At 39.7% G+C, this 17,659-nt stretch overlaps 1 protein-coding gene across 1 annotated transcript; it reads right to left on the minus strand.

The window, feature by feature from the left end:
• Positions 1-1,274: 1,274 nt before the first annotated feature.
• LOC108928887 (speckle-type POZ protein-like A) lies at positions 1,275-15,391 on the minus strand. The gene is made up of 12 exons (XM_018743084.2): positions 15,212-15,391; positions 10,579-10,758; positions 9,010-9,139; positions 8,753-8,874; positions 8,216-8,367; positions 7,811-7,938; positions 5,002-5,179; positions 4,360-4,415; positions 4,100-4,222; positions 3,149-3,291; positions 2,998-3,051; positions 1,275-2,502 (listed from the first exon to the last, which is right to left on the minus strand). Exons 3-12 carry the CDS (start codon positions 9,085-9,087, stop codon positions 2,358-2,360), a joined length of 1,179 nt encoding a protein of 392 aa, XP_018598600.1. The 5' UTR covers positions 9,088-9,139; positions 10,579-10,758; positions 15,212-15,391; the 3' UTR covers positions 1,275-2,357.
• Positions 15,392-17,659: the final 2,268 nt, after the last annotated feature.

Below are 17,659 nucleotides of genomic sequence, written 5' to 3' on the forward strand. Positions count from 1 at the left end.
ACCCCTTTAATAAGGCCACGATGGCTTAGAGAAGATGTATAAGTGCTGAAAAACTGCAGGTGACATCCGTTTAATTTCAATTTTATACTTGTGGAAAAATAGACTAAATAAGGGTTTTGGGCTAAAGACTGCATTTATGAAGAGGAAAAAAAAGGTTCACATTTCTACAATTAAGTCATTTTATAGCTATCCTTTAGCCTCATTTTCACCCTACATATGGCCTACCTGCAGAGAAAGGTTAAAATTAATTTCAAAACAAGTCAATTTGTCTTCAAACTATCCAATTCTGCTTAACATTTAATAAAGGGATGGACAAGTGCTAAACACTAATGAGGCCCATGTGCAAGTGTCACTGTTCTCAGATCGCCAACATTTGACAAGTAATGCATGCAAGGTGCTGTGATCCGGACAACTGTCTAAGCCACGCCCACTTAAGGCTACAGCTAAGTGGCAGGGACTGGACAGAGTGATTATTGCACCCAAGTATGTACAGTTAAAGGCCATGAGATCTGCGACACTGGAAATGCAGCAGCACTCGATCCCTACATTTCTGACTTTACAACTGGTTCACTAAAGCTGTAATCTTGTCTTCCGACAACTCACGCCTGCTTAATTGATTTGCTTTACACTCAGACTGCTTTTGTTAACGGTCCTGAGTTCAAAATACTGAGACAAGGGCATTCTGAGCCTGGAATACTGACACTTCGAGGACATAGCCTGTATTTACTGTAGTAGTTTAGTTTCGAGTCCACAGTTATAGCGGTCCTAAATTACGGCTGGTACAAGTGGGCAAATGAAACGGGCAATTAAGGGCCAAGTGGGACAATCAAAGCGTAGCAGCCTATAAATTCTGACCTTTTGCATCCATTAGACTACACCAGTGCAAAACATCTTCACCATCTGGAGCAAGCATTCATCTCAGCAAAAACAGTGAAACACTAGAAAGTGCGAGCATCATGCAGAGTCATCATGCTGCACATTGTTTTACTCCTTCCAGTCTTGCGACAGCACTGCATTACAACCTTTTCTCTTAGAGACAATGCTTAAAGGGCAGGATTTACCCATGAGACATATACAAATGGAGGAAGAGAGGACTGATTATTCAGTGATGTCAGATGCAGATGGCTTTGATCCCAAATAAAATGGCAAAAATCAATGGCTATATACAGTGATTCAGCCATTCACAAATTTTATGCAAAATATACTTGCAACAACACATACAGTTAAACTGTGCACAGCAAGGGCAGTGCAGGAGAACTGGAAAGTTATGGCTGATGAAAAACCACTCTTCTATTTTAAGCAAACCGTATCAAGGGCACTAGAAAGCAGACAAATCTACAATCATAAACACTCTGAAGAACAGCTGTGACCAAAGGTTTTTCCATTTAATTGTCAAAAGTATCACTGGAGAAAAGGCATAACAAACGTACACCGAAACATGGATGCAAATATTTTTCTCCTCACAAAAATTGTGTAACCTCACCTATTGTTTTTAATTCCAAAACATTTTTTATTTACCATAAGGTATCTGAATTCAACATGTACAGCTTTGCCATTTAGCAAAACTAGGAACTCCAACAACTGGAACACTATATTGGAGGACCAAAAAAAACTATGATACTGAAAAACTGAAGACGTGTGAAATTGAAAACAAAACCTATGTTAACATATCTTCATATTTACCCACTATCTTTAAGAGGTGCAGAATACACAAGTATTCAAGTTCATTTTGTTACATTCACATCACAAAACGTCTCAATGCAAGTTGCATCTCACAAGTACTTTCCAGACAGACTAGTTTATGTTCACACGGTTGTTTTAAGATGATCCTTTTGTCTTTACATGACAATGGTGCCATCAATATGGGGCATATTGTTGCGGTAAGAAGTGTAACTGGAATCAGACTCATGCTCTGAAAAAAAGCTAAATATTAAGGATATTCAATATTTCCTATTAGACAAAGACACATTCCTGCAGAACTCCCATATTAAAAACCAATGCATTATACTGCATTCTGGGAACTAGTGCAATCAGGCAGGGGGCCTGGTCTCTATGACAAGGTAGGCACACAGTTAAATACAGAAACATCATGGACTCTCAAACAATGCCGTATAGTTTTAAGGCTGTTAAAGCTTGATGACCAAAACCAAACAACGGCTCCATAAGTAACAGGAGCAAAGTGTTGTTCTGAGATCACCATCAAACCCCTGCCGAAGGCCTGGAGATGCTTGCATTCAGACAGACACGGCTTCAACGTTGCTCTCATTTTGGTGTATGGGAAATGGGGTGGGGGGGAACAGCTCTCACAGACCATGTCTTTTTCGCCCTCCGTAGGAAGTCCATAAACTGCTGAGAAGTCAGGATTGTTTTAAGCGTTTCCGCGGAAGGCCAAAGGGCGGGCACTGTGCGGAGGCGAGCGCACGGAAGGCTTCTGCCACTAGGTGAGGGTGGGAATGGATCATCGCCTTCCAGCCAGCTGTCTCCATTATGTCCGTCGCTTGACTGAAAAGAAAAGCAAAGGAAAACGATCGAAATCAACGCCTGATCCTTCTTTTGCACATCATTATGTGGGACAGAAAGGAGAAGATCAAACAAAAAAGCCAGTTCTACCATGTGCTGCTGGTGGAATACAATTGAGATGCTAGGTTAGCCAAGATTCAGGTTGTTTAGGACACTGTGCCCTCAAATGACAAATGTTGATGTTTCAAGGATTGAGCACAGTGTACATAAACTGTGATGCACACTGATTACCTCATTATAATTTTGCTCGCTGCTTCACTCACAAAGCCACTCCCTTTCTCAACATTATCCAAGAAGGATTTCATTAATAATACCGATAACAGAGATAGGAGAACCTACTGAACAACCAAGCTCTCCTATCCAGCCTGTGCCCTAAATAAAAGAAAAAAAAAAAGAAAAAGCATTCCAATGCATCTTGTCGGGGGAGATAAGAGTTTGTTATTAATCGTGTGTCATGTATATCAGCTAATTGCATACTTGCTATTCCAGTTTTTTCCGTCTTTACAGCCCAGCTGTCGTAGGACACTGCACCTATTATGGGGAAAAAAAAACAAGCAGAAAAAGAAAACATTTAAGCTTGCTGAAAAAGGCATCAGATGTATAGTGGGAAGCAACAGCGGACACTTGCCTGTTAATAAAATCTATGGCTTGTGCTTTGAGCTGTTCGGCACAGTGCAGGTCAGCGAGGATGAGAAGGTCTGCCACATTCTCCACAGAGAGGCTGCTGCACAGCGCTTCCTCACACATGACCTTTAAGCGATCTAGAGCATACTGCACAGGGTGGTGTGGAGAAAATGGGGGGGGGGGGGGGGTGCAGAAAGGACATTAAGTTTCACCCACACCAACCTCTGCATGGTCTGCTGTTAAGAAACTGCTAGACAGGCTGAAACTGCAGAGGAAAAAAAATGGAGAGATCAAAGAATTTTTCGTGGCATTAAGCCTCTTAAGGAGCTTCAGAAGGGAAAGAGGGAAAAAGGGGGAAAAAAAAATACACAGAAATACAGGTCGGTCCACTGCAGAACACAACTCAAAATTTGTTCTGATTACTCTAGTATAACCGGACGGAAAAGCTGGTCTGGATGGATCTTGTCGATAGTGTGTATAGGAGGAGACAACAATGCTGGACCACAAGGGAAACATACAACTCAATCATCACAGAACCACAAACAGCTGGGGCAGCACAGCAAGTACTGCTAGTGCCTCAACTCCCAGGCTGTGGGTTCGGACATGGGCTGGAATTCAGCTCTGTGTGGAGTTTACATGTTTGTGTAGGTTTCCTCCAGGTGCTCTGGTTTCCTCCCACAGTCCAAAGATACGTGAAGAAACGTGAGTGCAACTGCCCTGCGATGGACTGCCCATGGTGCATTTTGCCTGCACTTTGTGTTTCTGGGATAGACTGGACCACTAAGCGCCTGCATTGGGAAAGCAGTTATTGATAATGAATGAATGGATGAAGATAGCTGGACAAACTGACAAAAAAACCCGAAGGAAGTGCTGCAACAAAAATAAAAACCCTACACACAGCACAGTCAACAGCAGATGACCTCTAGTCCCTTTGCACCTGTTTTGTAGGACTTGCCTTGTCTGCTGCTGCCAGCAAGCTGTCAGCCATTTTGTCCAGATTTGGTGCCTTTCCTGTGTAAATGAATCCCATCATCTCCTTGAAAACTTCAGGCTCGACGTCGCTTATCTCCACACGGTTCTGTAAGGAAGACAGAGTGACCGGTCAGCAGGATCTTACTCTTTTTATAACAAATTCTGTTTTATTGCTTGAACTCCAACCCCTTTATCTGGGTCATGTCGCTCTGTTGTTGTCTATGTTTGCCAAAGAACACCTACCTTTTTACTCTCCTCCATTTCATGCTCAAACATGGCATTAAAAACAGGCGATCTTGCTGTGAAGCGCAAGGAAAAAAAAAAAAAAGAAAAAAAAAAGAAAAAAGAAAATCTTAAGGACACAAGAATAAAACACACTAATACCAAACAATAAAATGCAGTAATATTTAAAATTATCAAGTTTGTTCTCTCTCGCAGCTAACACTTACTCAAAGGGAATAATAACTGTACCCATTTATACAGCTGTCTATTTTAGCAGAAGGATTTATATTAAGTATTTTGAGGGTACGAATGTGCTAAGCTGTGGGAATTCAGATGGGATGTCGACCGACAGCAATTTATCACGATTGCGTTCAACATTTCACTGTGTCATTGAAGCCACTTGTTGTAAATAATGTTTTGAGGACTGAGATTGTGAAGTTGACAGTTCCTGAAGACCGTGTGCCCTCCCCACCTCCGAATTCCCCCTCTCACGCATGTGACAGCATGTCAGCTTAGCTCACTTAATTACACAGCTGCGCTGACACAGGAAGAGAACGTGCCAGTGTACCTGATCTTACCACAGTCAGTAGGGCTGCTGTGAGTGAGCTGGGCTGGATTAAGGCCCCAGGTGGAAGGAGGGGGGAGGGACGAGTGCAGCCTTACCGGCTAAAATAGATTTGTGAGCTCTGAACTCCTGCCCCCCGACGTAGAGGCTGCAGTCAGTGAAACGCGAACACTCCCAGAGGTTCCCCAGGTCGTCAGACAGCTGGCATTCTGGAACCTTCAGCATGTTCATGTTGGACTGGCCAGAGATATTCACAGAGTCCTGGACCACACTCACCTGAAAGGGTTTACACCATTTAGCTTTGGGTATATCATGTTACAAATTAAGACATTACTGTAAGGACACTTTACTGTTACAAAGCCACATGTCATTATTCATGTAGGCAATGCATTTCTCCAAAGTATGTTAGGCTCCTTCCAATTATTTACATTTAACTGGGTAATTTTCAGGGTGAGGTATGTTCCATTTCCTTTCTGCATTTATGCTATTTGAACAGCTGGAAGCATAGAGCTTAGAGCTGCTGCTTTTAGATCCAAAGGTTGCTGGTTAAAACCTCACCTACTGCTGTAGTACACTTGTGCAAGTTACTTACCGTAAATTGCTCCAGTAAAATTACCAATCTGTGTAAACGGGCACATAATTGCAAGTAGCCTAATACTAAGCCACTTTAGTGAAAAAAAGCATCAGCTAAATGCATGTAAAGAATTAACAGATGTGATGTGAGGCCATAAAGTGATACAGCCATATGTACAGCTTACAGATGATCCACGACTTCCAATTTTTTGACTTTACGATGGTGCAATAGCGATATGCATTCAGTACAAACCTTACTTTGAATTTTTCCCGGGAAGCGATATGTGGTACGATACTCTCGATGATACTCGTGATGTTGGGCAGCGGCAGCGATGTGCATCTCCCAGTCCGCTATGCGGTCGCTAGCTTATACAACTGATACTCTACAATGTACTGTGTTGCCAGCTTTTTTTGGTCCCCCCCCCCATATCTACATTGTGTTTTGTGCATCCATCATGTCTACAAAATATCCATCTGTGTCTAGTGCAACTGGTGAGAAGTAGTTTTTTTTTTTTTTAAACTTTTTTTTTTTTTTAATTAGTGTACCGTCTTGTGCTGTTTTGCACACGTGCACTTTATGTAGTCCTATGTAAGTAGCTTTGTGTTTTATGTAACACCATGGTCTTGGAGGAACATCGTTTCCTTTCACTACGTACTGTACCAGTTGTATATGGTTGAAATGACAGTAAAGCCACTTTGACGAAGGTGGCAAGCCTGTAATGGCCATCGCACGTGAACTTGGACTTTTGCGATCGACTATCTCGACCATTTTAAAGGATAAGTGATGATGTTCGGTAGGTTAGGTGTATTAAATGGATTTTTGACTTACGATGGGTTTATTGGAATGTAACCAAATCGTAAGTCAGGGACCGCCTGTACAGAGTTTTACAATGGGCTAGGATATGGTAAACAGCTAGTCAGCCAAAGTGCAAGGAAACCAATGGCTGAATCTTGTAGTTAAAATTCTGGTTTTTGACAGTTAACCGATTTCTTAATTTCCTACTGATGCAGCACAACTATTTTAAATGAAACAACTGTCTACATCTGTGACAAAGCGATAACTCGTTAATATACCACTTTCATTAAAACCCACATATGTGACACCCTACAAATTATGTGAAACACACTATACTAAACAGTCGGTAAGCTCTAGGCTTCAGTTTGACAGAGCTAATTAAAATGTAATCATATCCCAGCATACGCTCCTCTATATAGTTGTTTTTATTCCAACAGAAAACTCAGGTTCAAATACAAAAACATGCAATTTTTCCCACTAATAAAGTACAATTTTAGTCCATAAAGATTTAAGATACCTGCATGTCTTATCGGAAATACCAGTGAAAATTATTGGTTCGGAAGTAAAGGCAACTGCATGAACAAGTTTGAGGAAAAACTCGAGAGTATTCATTTGGTCTGAATTCATGTACAATGTATAGTAATTTTCTGTTCCTATACATTTGAATTCAGTTGATACATAGGCAGATACTTAGCACACCGAGTGCTGTAACTGTAAGGTGCAACTGAACGGGTTTAATAACTGACATGAAGGATGCCTAAAGTCTCAATAGCAGCTGACAGTGGCACTGGTGGGACAAACCAAGCACAAATAGCAGCCCACAACTCCTGTAACAAAGCCAATAGTGCCTCTAACTGAACAGCTTCACTGGGATGTTCTAACAGGGAACTGCATTTAACTGTGTTAACAGTTAAAGTCTGTACTTTGCAACTATTCCACTTTTAAAAAGATTATTTTTAGGCTACAAAAGAAATTGAGAGCGCCTTGAAGAAATTTCCAAATTGTAATTTTGCAATCTTGCGTGATGTCATGGAAAATTATGAAGCTGAAACACTTTTCTCTTGAATTTCTGATAGACACTTTGCAAAATCATTTCTACAGCTCTTATTCATCAATGTGTAACTGTATCACAAAGATTTCCATTAACTGTGCGGCTATATTGTTAGATAAAACCAGAATTAGGACAACCTGGAGACAGTCCATGCTAGACAGAACACAATCTGGTCTGAAAGACCAGGGACCGATGGATCCAAATCGCAGCAGTCAATTCCCTTTCCCCTGTTCTTCTACATCAATCTGCAAAGCATCTGTGATGTTTCCCTTTCTGCTTAAAATCAATAAAAAAAAAAAACTTCTAAGAGGAATTCTTTGACAAGTTCGTAAGAACTGCAAGCAGAAGGCAACACTTAATATTCCCCTAATCAGAACCACTGTTGTTAAGGTCAAGCAGAGTAAGAAAATGAACCATGTTTATTACATTTTTAAACCAGGCATTAAAGTGACACACTAAGATGAAGAACTGTTAACTGCACAATTACCTCACAGAACAGCGTGAGCTTGTCATCTGGCAGGAGTCCATTTGCTTCGTCGAGCAAAAAATCCCTCCTAATGAATTTCTTGAATCCCCAGTCCTTCCCCTGGACAAATCGATAAGCTCTTTGACTTTCTGAATTGTGAGAAAGAGAACACAGTTTAGTCACATCTGCAGCAATTTGCTTCCTTGGTGATGAACCTATACAGTCGGTATGTCAACCAATATAAGAGAGCGGGGGGAAAAAAATTGATGAAAACAAACAACATGTAGTTAGACAGCGAAATGCCGAAATGATCCGACAACATAACGGTGCTAATTATAAGGCAGTTCTGTTTGGTAAGGTTTCTTTGGAGAGAGTAATGGCAACAAACTTCATGAAGCATCCAAAGAGTGTTCTCAACACGCTCACCCATGGCTTTAGTTTCTTCTCTTTTGGCGTTCAACAGGGAGAACTTGAACTTTGCTCTAACTTCACTTTTCGGACAGCTAACTAGCAGCAAATACAGGGACAGGTAGTCTTTGCTTTCATCATCAAGTCCCTTGGGGTTCACTCGCAGGCACCTTGCACACAAAACACAAGCATATGTGAAGAATGCAATGAAGACAACAAGGATGTGCTCTAAAATGAGAAGACATCGCACAAAGGATATCTAGATGAATTAATGAACAACCAAACAAAGCCAGCAGATCAGGAAGATGACCTCTGTGGAGGACTTTTTTCTACCCAAACAGCTATACAACAACGCAGTAGGAACGAATCTGATTTATCCCCAACCTGCTTTACAAGGACTGACAGACCTTTAATAGATCTTAAATGCTTCCCTGGCATTTTATTTTCCTCTTCTATGGACTAATCCTTCACTGCAGAGCCTCCAACCAATGTGTTGCTATGTCTAAGTGTTATCACTCTGCGGTAGCTGGCTGCACAGAGGTCAAATACTCCTACCATTTCATCTTATCGTTGGGACCTGATGAGAAGGTTGAGCTCTTCAGCACCTCCCCCATCTCCTCTCTGCAAAAGCTGAAGTTGTTTATGGTCCACATGTAGGAGAATTTAACTACCTTGACCTATGGAAAAAGTCATTTACACAAACCATTTCAATAACTACTTACATCTGTAAAAACGGAGGAAATTTCACACCCTGAACATGCAACACAAAGATGCCAGTGCCTGGGAGACAGATGTATGACAATCTTTATTACCTGAGTGTAGCACCAGCTCTCAGCCACGGGACCGCTGGCTGTCTCCCCGGGTGGGGGAGGGGTTGGGACCCTAGCCATGCCAGCTTAGTCCCCAAAGAACCAACCTCCCTTTAAAAATTCACAATGTAACCTTTCCAGAAGAAACAAAACAAAAACATCAGGGGAGATGTAAACACAGAAAATTACACACCAGTGCCCTAACACCCTGCCCTAGCAGCAGGGGCAAACTAAATTCTCATCAGTACTTCACATGAGCATAAAACAACATTGTTATATTTACTCTGACACAAGGTATCACATGTTTGAAAGTAGCTGTACATCAGAAAAGTAGAGGAAGATTTGAGAGTGCTCCTGAAAGCTCAACGCTCCTCCACTAAAGTCAACCCTTACGCATAACAGACTACCATAACTTCTTGTCATCTTACAAAGCAAAACCAAAAAAACCCAACTCAACATCAGTCTACTGAATATAATTTAAATAAAAAAAGTAAAAGGGGTCTTGGGGTTCAGGTCAACTAGATACTGGAGAGGGCAGAAGTGACAAGCCAAACATTTCCTTTAAAGCCTCCATTCTGTGACAAGACAGGTTCTAGTGGTGAGTCACAGCATGTCCCCTGCAAGACTGTACTTGCCCCATTGCTACTACCACGAGCATCACTAACAATTAGCTTTTATGTCTAAGCCCAAGGCTCCAGGAGGGCATTTGTACCCTGATCCAGCTGCAGTGCTGCTTGCTGAAGATGTTCGTCTCAGAAGTCAGTCAGTTTTACAAATGAATACAATGACCATCATTGTAAGACCTTAATTTAAATTTCTGATAATATGCAAATTAGTCTGACCAAATTTTATTTATTTATATAAAAAATTTTCCATGTTCATCTTATCAAAATTAAAGATTAGCAGTATAGATGTACTTAATAAAAAAAGAAGTCCAAACAAGCCAGTACAAATGTGTGTTGTAAATTCACACTGGTGAGTTTACAAATATACCATACAGCATCTGGCTGACATTTTATTAAAAACCATAAACCAAAAAATAGATATAATGCTAATTAATTCTTCACACTAAGGAGGCTGTGATGCCAGCTTTTACTCTTCAGTATTACTTGTCTTCTGTTTACTTGCCAAAATGTCTCCAACCTCAAGAGTTCTCATGGAAAACAGATCATGCTTGACAGCTTCAAAAAGACAGAGAAGCAGGCCTACATTTCATAGAAACTGAATGATTTATTTTAGGCCTGAAATTCTAGACTATAATCAGAGTGAAGAGTTAGGCTCCTTCTATGATCCCATATTTGTGGATGGGAGAGAAAAAAACAATTTGTGTAACATTTCTGAAGCAAACAAACCCAAACAAAGGATTAAACATGAATTCCACCAGGCAGAAGGACAAAATTCAAATAAGAGCACTGAGAAATGTAATTAATTACCCAACTGTTCACAAAGTTCACAGCATGAAATTATAGACTACACATTTTTCTAAAATTTTATAAGCTCCTTATTAGCCAAGACTACTTCAGTAACAGGGACACACAAAAAAGTGAAATAAGTTAATTCAGCAATACTTACCAGAGAGTCTAAAGAAGGCATATAACTTGAACCACTATTGATGACATTCCTGTGACCTTTCTTCTGAGAAGGTGGGGGGGGGGAAGGCTAAGGGGGGACCCTGAAGAATATGATGCAAAGGCAATTTTTTCCAACTAAGTAATCACTGCGTGCTTGTTGGCCTCTTCTGCAGAAACCATCCTGAAGACAAGGCAGAATAACAGAACGGTTAATGAGACTGCCCACAAGTTCACTTCCACTGGCAACACCTCAAAATGAAATTCGAACAGCAAATTAGGCAGGCAAGGCTAATTAAACAGAAAACTACATTCAACAAAAACGAGCTAAGGCCCTAATTACGATATGTGGCCTTATTAGTTATTTTTTCCGGGAAGATTCATTTTTAGTTAAGCAAAATTATTTGGAGACTTGTCATCTAATTAATGAGTGTAGCGCCTCTATGTGTTGGAGGAAATTAGGTGTATATAAGCATTCTGTTGCCAGCAGGAAGAAAATCAGAACTGTCACTAAAACCTACGAAACACACTCAACCCTCAACAGGCTCCTGTGCAATGGAAAACTGCTACAACAACTAAGCAGAATACACACACACAAGGTCTATTACTCAGTACAACACATAAGTGTAATGTAAAATAAATCTAACCAATACCCTCACATAACACTTTTACAGCAAGCCTATCTTTGAGTACAACAACATTTTCATCCTTTATGCAATCATTTCAGTTTCACAATATGGTATTTTATTTTATACAGCAACTTATATCAGACTTTTTGGGACAGTTACCCATTTGGTGTCTCAGACCCATAAAGTCCCTCAGTCTGGCCATTTTCCTTCAGTTTGTAACAGAACAAACTATACACTTCCTACTTCCAATTAAACAGACAATCGCAACCAGTCAAAGCTATTAAGCTAAATATAAATCACAACTAGAAAAAAAAAACTGATTTATTAAGCTATTGATGGTAATTCACCAGTTCATAGAGCAGGGTAATTTTTCTGCAGCAATTTTGGGTAAGTACCTCCTTAATCAAGTGTACTAGACCAGGAGTGAAGATCTGAAACCAGATCCTTTGAGTCCTTATAGAAATAAATTCACAAGTAACTATTACATCACTAATTTAAATTATACAAACAGGTTTAATATCACAAAAACCTTTAATCTCATAATGAAATGACAAATACCTCTCATTTGTTAATAATAATTCCACACATATCTTAACTGCAAAATCTCCACATGCTTTGTAAAGTGAAAGTCATAGGCAATAATCCCACAGACTATTTCTTCATATTAATCAATTATAAAACAAATTATGAAAAATGTCTCCAGGGTGTACCCAACTATGTGTGTACCCTATACTTCTTAGATTCTGAATATTTCCATTCTGGAAATCAGTTACTGATAATGGGGGGGAAAAAAAAAAAAAAAAAAGAGAAACTATTACATCTAGTTTGATGTATGTAATCTGTTACAAATATAATAAAATATGCATTAAAGCATAAAAACATTTTACTTGGAATTTTGTTAGGTGAAATTTTGCAATGAGACTACTTTTCCCCATATAAGAAATAAAGGTGGAAAAAGAAGAAATAAACCCTCTCAGAACAGGAATTTGCTTAAGAGTGATTTCAAAAAAAAGTATTAACCCCGCTATATGAGGAATGGATGTACTTAAGCTCGTATCAATTGCAAGAATCATTGTTCTACTGTCTTTTATTATATGCATTTATTTAGCAAAGACTTCTCTCCAAAGCAACTTCCAATGAACTCTACGTAGTGTTATCAGCCCACACACCTTATTCACCAAGATGACTTACACTGCTGGATACACTACTTACAATGGGTCACTCATCCATACATCAGTTATTAGTTTGTATTCATGGTGAAAATTATTAATAACCTAACACATTTACATAGTTGTGGCGTGATATATATTACAGCAAGCTTTATAGCTAGCCTCCGGACTGGATAAGCATAGGTGAGAAGACATCTAACTCATGTAAAATCTAAACTGTAGACGACAGTAAAGCTTTAAAAATATAAGCATTATAAATAACCCCACATGTGGCCTAGGGTGGAGAACCAGGCAGTAAAACATCACGCACGAAAACAAAAATTAATAAGAGCAGCATCCTTCCTCAGCTCATTTGAACACACGACTGCTCCTTTGCATTCAGCTTCACGCTCATTAAGAACGACCATCTGTGGTATGGTAAAGCACACTAGGCCACCTGGGGCACATGTAAGCAGCATCTCAAGCGCCTGGTCAGTGGCTAGTGGTCAACAAGAAGAACGGAAACAAGTATTACTTCTAATAACTCTCACATATAGCTGAGAAGCACTATGGTTGAAGACAAATAAGACAAAGTTTAAAAATAAAAAAAAACTTTGTGGAAGTAAAACACTTCTGTATTCTTATCAGTGGGAACTTAAGTTATGTGTTTGATTCTGGAAACAGCTTACAATGACCATTCAGATGGTGGGTGGAGTTACTTCAGGCTGATTTTACTACGCTGGCTCCTTGTGTTACAAATATTCAAGTAGCAGTTTGCAAAGAATTGAAAATTGAGAAAACGCCTCAATGACATGTCTCAGCAAACAGCCTGAGTGAGGCCCCCCAAGGGACCTTATGGGTTTGACACACAAGTGTTCAAAGACACAAACATTTTCCTGTTTATTTTAAACTGCATTTTCCTCACAATTTTTGTGAGAGGGAAACCAAAGCTTAATTTACTCTGAGCTCACAGATGTATTTATGTGTCTAGTTATTTTTTAAACAAAGGATTTCAGGGCAAGAACCTCAAAATGTGCTACAACAGAAGTTCTAACTTCATTTGAACTCACAACCTTTGTTTGCAATGCAATGACTCCATCCAGCTTGCAACTGCTGCCCTAGTTGTACTTTAGGGGAACTGACACAGACTTATCCAGACCATGGATGTCTCTGTGGCATCTCTATGAAACACGCAGAATGAACTCCTATCCAAACAGCATAGAAGAATATAAATTTTCACAAGACAACAAAGTTTAAGGAGCAATTATACATATGCAAAGACTAGTTTGTGTCATGTTTTTAGACAAACATACTAACACACAGAAAAGCAATGAAAAATAAGTTTCTTTTTTTAACCTTGCCACAGGACTCACTTCTCCTTCTCAGCCACCTCGGCACCAGAACCTGGAACTGTCGCAATTTAAATTAATGTTGCTAAGATCTAATCATGGGTGGAAAACATATGAATAGGTTTGTCAATTTCCTATAAACATCAAAAACCCACTAAAATCATTGCAAGTTAGATATTTATTTATATAAAAAACTATCTAGTGAAGCCACTAACAGCAGAGGTAGAATACCTCTGTACACTAACACATTAGTAGAGAACTTTAACCTTGTATTAAGGACTCTTTCAGAAACTGTTGCCATTACATGTGGTGCGGGGGGGGGGGGGGGGGGGGGTCACTTTGTGGCCATCAGTGCTTTAAACCTGATCAGAACAAACACCACGTCAAACAAATTACTTAAAACATCCTGATGTTGATGGAGCAAATATAATCGACTCAACAGCTAAACTTATGCTGTAGGTCATTAAACGAACAAACAAGGTGAGACAATGAGAATAAAAGTAAAGAAACTTAACGGTTAAAATCACAGGGGTTGATCAATTTCCACCATTAACAAAACTCACGTCTACGCCACCAGCAATAAATACAGGAGGCTCAGCGATTAGAGCAATCGCCCCGAACTAAGAACCTGATTTTGAATAACGGCTTCTGCTGTAGGAACCTCGATCGATGTGCCTACCTTGAAATAATATAGTAAAAATCACACCGCTGTATAGTCAGGTAAATCACTAACTTTCTTTGGAGAAAACATGAGATAAATGAGTTAATAAAACGTTTTTACTCCTACCTTAGAACCCTTTTACAGAGAGATAAATAACGTAATTCCAGCCTAATGAGAGCAGTCAAACAACTTGGCACCAAAACTCATGTCAGAGTGGCAGTATTAAGAGCTGTGTGTGGATGTCACCAGGATGGGACCTGGTTCTCACCACGGGAACCACTTTTTCAGCACACTGACTAATTGCCATCCAACCACATACAGAAAGTCCCACCTTGGTATTGCAGAGACAGGTAGATGTTTCATGAAAAAGCAAAGCTTTGCACCTGAAATAATCAGTCCTTCCAAAGAAAAGAGAAACCATCTATATGACTTGTAATACCTGTGAGCCCAACTTTACCCACCTGGTCACCTGTATAACCCGCCACTTTCAGATAGTCACACGTCCAGTGTTTCATGACAGGACAGAGTTTGAAGTGGACATTTGAGCAACCGGCCCGACTCACTGTCCCCGAATAACCCCCCCCCCAACCCCATGATGAATCCCCCCCCCCGAATCATCCTCCGGCCCCTACCGCTTCCAAACAAAACAGGCCTATCAGCGATTCAACTCAAGACTTCCCAAAAAGTACTTCACACCACAGTAAATAAGTAAAAAACCTACACACCATACGTTTTTTAAAACACATAACGTTCTGCCACACGTCTCCACGTCTCTCTTTTGTGTCAATCCCTCGAATATGGAGGGGGGGGGGGGGGGAGAGACAAACACAAATAAAATCAGTTTACGAACCTTTCCTTCATTCTTCCACCAGGGTTAGACCCTCAGATATTTAATTTAGAGTTGTCCCCCTCGTCTTTGTGTTGTTGCAAAAGTGCGAAAACAAACTTTTTAAACGCAATTCTGCTCAGTATGACCAATCTCTGTGTTTTTCCATCTCACCACAGCCTCCAACCGACGCACTCGGCTTCCTGGCGGAGTGCGCATGCGCAGCAGAGGCGACGCTCGCGCGGACTTCCTGCTTTCACTACGGGCCGGCTTGATACGGGCGCGGGCACGGGCGCGGGCACGTTCCGCGTAACGTAATAACAGCGCGTGATTGAACCACCGCGTGAAGTGTAACGTATGTTCTCAGTGCGTCGGCAAGTAGGCGCGGTGTTGAATCTTTTGCAAATATTTTCTTGACCTTAACCATTTTCATCTTAACCTTAACTCATCTTTTTGAGTTGTTAATTAGACTGTTGTTCAAATTATTGAAACTGTAGCTGTAATTTCACGCTTAGTTACACAGAGAGAGCAGGCGGCAACGTTTGGAATTTTTTCAAACTCAAAACTCCATGTCTGTCAGTTTGGTCATAAAATCCAAGGTCTCTTTACTACCAAGTCACAATAAATAAAACTTAGAATACAGTTGCCCCTCAATTTATTTGCTGGTTAGATTCTGTAAAAGTCTCTGATATAGCTATAAAAAGTTTTTTAAAAAGCTCTTTAGGACTTTCAGTTTTATTGACTTCAAACAACGTTACAATTATAATCAATTTATGACTGAAAATAAAAATATCATTTATTCATTGCAAAATACAGACTCCTACAATGCTGACCAAAAAAATCCAGTAAACATGTGCCTCATATTATTGATCACCAACACTCAGGAACACCAGTCAGGAGTTGTAAACACAGTGGAAGGCAGTTAATGTAAAACCATCTCACAGTCCTACTGTGTTTGGGTGCATTTTCATGTAAACTCTTTGCTATCAACATAAATACAGGTTCCAAGAAACATACTGGAAAATTTTTTTAGAAAGTATATAAGTGAAATGCAATTAGATTGTCTTCATCTTTGAAAATGTGTAACACAAAGAGCTACTATACACAAAAATCAATATGATTCTTAGAGAAAGGTTGTTGTCAATTGACGGTATATTTTATTTTTCCATACTGGTAATAAAATTTAAAAAGAACTTTGATTTTACTGCATACGTGACATGCATACTCAATAAAACGTTGTGCAATATACAGTAACACCACAGTTTGTTTAAAATATAGATCATTTCACCAACCACCATGCTCCTATCTGTGCCAACAGGTCATTGCTTTTGTCAGTTTAAAGTATAAACTGTTTTGTTTGGAATTCATTTAAAATATTCAAAAAATAATTACTGTCCAGCCCCTTACAATCAAAAGATGAAGGTTAGTGGCAATGAAACACATTGATTTTAGATCCCTGCTAATACACATAAAAACATGTTTTGCAGATACACTCTACTCAAGAGTCAGAATACTTTAATTTCCTTCAAAAAATTACAAAGGTTCATCTTTGATCCATGTTTTTTTTTCCCACTGAAATTAAATGAGAATTCGAGCTTGTGCTGCCACTGCTCGTAGCAGCCCGAATATGATGGATTCCTCGACGATGGAATTCTAGCGAAGACAGAGTAAGTTCAGGTGATCCTGTAGATGGATCAAACCCTTTGTCTGAACAAGGCCTATCAGTGACACCAGTGCAGACTACTAATACATAAAGCCGGTCAAAAGAGTTTTTGTCTCGCGACTTTATAAATGATGGCCATTGATTAAACATGACAAGCTTTATTATTACATCTTAATTTCAATGATTAAATGAAACTGAATTCAGGGACAGGACGGAGAAAAGCACGTGCTTGCCAGTGACAGATAAGGACTTTTGTAACATTTCGATGTACCAGACAACAGAGTTTTTAAATTTTACTTTTGTTTAACATAATTTTTCAATAGTTATTATCACTGGCATAGCAGGTGATATAGTTTGTAAGGCCGGTGCCTTACATTCTGAAGGTTGTATGTTTGAATCCCACTCCTGCTGTAGTGCCCTTGAGCAAGTGACTTACCTGAATTGAAACAGGAAAAATACACTGCTGTATACATAGGGGCTACCCAGTGATGGGTTCATGTCCCATTCTGGGTATACCCCCGTCGGCCTTGCGCCCACTGATTCTAACACAGGGCACTGCGACCCTGATCATTACAAGCGGTTAATGAAAATGGATAGATATACATATGCAAAATAATGTAAAATTGGTTGTTTTCTGACGGTGTAAGTCACCCTAGACAAAAGGGTCAGATAAATAAAGATTATTATTATTATTATTGTTGTTAAGGTTAACAACAACAACAGTAATATTTTTAGTTTGGGCGTTTATGTGAAAAATAAAAACTCGCCAGGTTGCACCTATACATTCAGCCATATTCATTCACACTTAT

Source organism: Scleropages formosus, chromosome 14 (genome assembly GCF_900964775.1).
Source record: "Scleropages formosus chromosome 14, fSclFor1.1, whole genome shotgun sequence".
Classification (NCBI taxonomy): domain Eukaryota; kingdom Metazoa; phylum Chordata; class Actinopteri; order Osteoglossiformes; family Osteoglossidae; genus Scleropages; species Scleropages formosus.

Excerpts from the sequence above, each read along its gene's own strand:
- LOC108928887 (XM_018743084.2), bottom strand. The coding sequence starts at position 9,087 with ATGGCTAGGGTCCCAACCCCTCCCCCACCCGGGGAGACAGCCAGCGGT. Across the intron at positions 4,416-5,001 it reads TCACAAATCTATTTTAGCCG|CAAGATCGCCTGTTTTTAAT; the intron begins GTAAGGCTGCAC and ends TGCGCTTCACAG. Across the intron at positions 3,292-4,099 it reads TGCTGGCAGCAGCAGACAAG|TATGCTCTAGATCGCTTAAA; the intron begins GCAAGTCCTACA and ends CACCCTGTGCAG.